Source organism: Acomys minous, assembly GCF_964271855.1.
Source record: "Acomys minous genome assembly, chromosome: 6".
Taxonomy (NCBI): domain Eukaryota; kingdom Metazoa; phylum Chordata; class Mammalia; order Rodentia; family Muridae; genus Acomys; species Acomys minous.
This window is the reverse complement of record NC_140487.1, coordinates 12,020,053-12,022,713: the sequence shown is the minus strand read 5'-3', so window position 1 is coordinate 12,022,713 and position 2,661 is coordinate 12,020,053. Positions and strand designations below refer to the sequence as shown.

Below are 2,661 nucleotides of genomic sequence, written 5' to 3'. Positions count from 1 at the left end.
TGTTTCTTTTGCTGTGCAAAAACTTCTTAGTTTAAGTTTCAAGTAATGTCCTTTGTTTTGTGCTGTTGTTGCTTTTTATTGTGTGTTTGTTGATTAGTCTTAAGGTCAAATCAGTGCTGTGGAGCATTTATCCTATGTTTGGTCTAACAGTTTTATAGTTTCATCTTTTGTTTCAGTCTTGAATCTATTTCAAGCCAACTTTTGTATATGGTGTAAGATGATGGTCCGGTTTCATTTTTCTATTTGTAGGTGTCTAGTTTCTCTTAATGCTGGATATTAAGCATCTGTCATTTTTTCTGTTTTGTGTTCTTGGCTCATTTGCAGAACATCAACTAGTCAAAGCTGTGCGGAGTTTTTTCTGGATTCTCTATCATGATCAATTGACCAAGGGGTCTACTTTATGCCAAAATTGTGCTTATTTCGGTTATTCAGGTTTTGCAGTAGATTGCCAAACTAGATGGCAGGAAGCCTCCAATTTTGCTTGTTTTTCTCAAGAGTTCTTTGATCATTCAGAGTCTTCTGTGGTTTTATGAAAATTTTATGATTCCTATGTCAACAGTTAAGTTTCAAAGTAAGAACTTTATAATTTAAAATTTTTCATTTAAGGGTTTTTTTTTAAATTAAGCTTTAGGTTTTCATGATACATTTTTATATGATGATTTTGTTGTAAAAATTTTAAATCAAGCTGGGCATGGTGCCACATGCCTATAATCCCAACATTCAGAGAGACAATGGCAGGTAGATTTCTGTGAATTTGAGGTCAGCCTGATCTACAAAATGAGTCTAAGGTAGCCAGGGGTACACAAGGAGACCCTTTCTTTAAAAAAAGAATTTGAATTAATAAAGTATTTTGTCCTTCTTCTTTCTCGGGAAAACACCAAATGGCGGATGACGCCGGTGCAGCGGGAGGACCCGGAGGACCCGGGGGCCCAGGATTAGGAGGGCGAGGTGGCTTCCGCGGAGGATTCGGCGGTCGTGGCCGAGGCCGTGGCCGTGGTCGAGGCCGCGGTGCTCGTGGAGGAAAAGCCGAAGACAAGGAGTGGATCCCCGTCACCAAGCTGGGCCACCTGGTTAAGGATATGAAGATCAAGTCCTTGGAGGAGATTTATCTGTTCTCCCTGCCCATTAAGGAGTCTGAGATTATTGACTTTTTCCTGGGCGCATCCCTAAAGGATGAGGTTCTTAAGAGCATGCCAGTGCAGAAGCAGACACAGGCTGGCCAGCGGACCAGGTTCAAGGCTTTTGTCGCTATTGGGGACTACAATGGGCATGTTGGTCTTGGTGTCAAGTGTTCCAAGGACGTAGCCACTGTTATCCGAGGGGCCATCATCTTGGCCAAATTTTCCATCGTCCCTGTGCGGAGAGGCTACTGGGGGAACAAGATTGGCAAGCCACACACTGTTCCATGCAAGGTGACAGGCTGCTGTGGCTCTGTTTTGGTGCGTCTCATCCCTGCCCCCAGAGGCACTGGCATTGTCTCAGCTCCTGTGCCCAAGAAGCTACTGATGATGGCCGATATTGATGACTGCTACATATCAGCCAGGGACTGTACTGCCACCCTGGGCAACTTTGCCAAGGCTACTTTTGATGCCATTTCCAAGACCTACAGCTACCTGACACCCGACCTCTGGAAAGAAACTGTGTTCACCAAGTCTCCTTATCAGGAATTCACTGATCATCTTGTGAAAACCCACACCAGAGTGTCTGTTCAGAGGACCCAGGCTCCAGATGTGGCTACTACATAAGGGTTTTTACAAGAAAAATAAAGTGGATTAATTCTGTTAAAAAAATAATAAAATAAAAGATTTTGAAGAAAAGGCGTTACTGTGGGTGTTTATTTGTAACATTAAAACACAGAGGGAAGCATTTTGACATGTTTTACAAGTACAGTTAGATATATTTTAAATTTATGCATTTTCATCTCACTTCATATGGTCTACTTGAATTTCCATGAAATTGCTGTTCAAATTATGACATAGAAAACTGAGCACAATCTTACAATATCTGTATTTTATCTTTACAATCAAGTGATACATTGGAATTCCTAAATTGAATCAAATACCAATCACATATTTTGGAAGTCCTATATATATTCTTGGGTGATCGATGATTAAATTCACTATGTATGAGTCCCTATTACAACCCTGGAATAATATGAATAAATGGCAGAGTGAAAACACCTTCATACATGAAGACATAGAAGATCTTGATGGCAAGAAATTGTGGATATGATGAGCAGTGATTTTTAAACCCATAGTGCTAACATGAAAAGATAACACTAACATTTTTTTTGCTCATTAAACAAAGAAACAAACAAGAGAAACTGTAGGCTTGATCCTCCTGGTGGATGGGGAATATCTTTCTTTGCAGTTGCATTAACTCAGGCCACTAAGGGACCATTTAGAACACTGGATGAGGTAATTTACTAACAGATCCCCTGGCAACATGAAAGAATTAAAAGACTCCATAAAAAATTAACAATGTGTAATCTACTTTTATTGGTAAGATGAGAAGAAATGTGTGGTATCATATTTGGAATGTTGAACTTGCTGAAGTCTTGATGTGAAGCATTCATTGTGATATTAAAAATAAGTTAATTTAGAAAACCTTGTCTACTTCTGTTTTTAACATTTATTGGTAAATTCTTGGCAGGTTTTACAT

The 2,661-nt window shown here is 39.6% G+C and overlaps 1 protein-coding gene across 1 annotated transcript; it reads left to right on the top strand.

Moving 5' to 3' along the window:
• The first annotated feature begins 871 nt into the window (after nt 1-871).
• Nucleotides 872-1,774, top strand: LOC311600753 (small ribosomal subunit protein uS5-like). The gene has a single exon (XM_084787798.1). It carries the CDS (start codon nt 882-884, stop codon nt 1,743-1,745), a length of 864 nt encoding a protein of 287 aa, XP_084643924.1. The 5' UTR covers nt 872-881; the 3' UTR covers nt 1,746-1,774.
• The last annotated feature ends 887 nt before the right edge of the window (nt 1,775-2,661 follow it).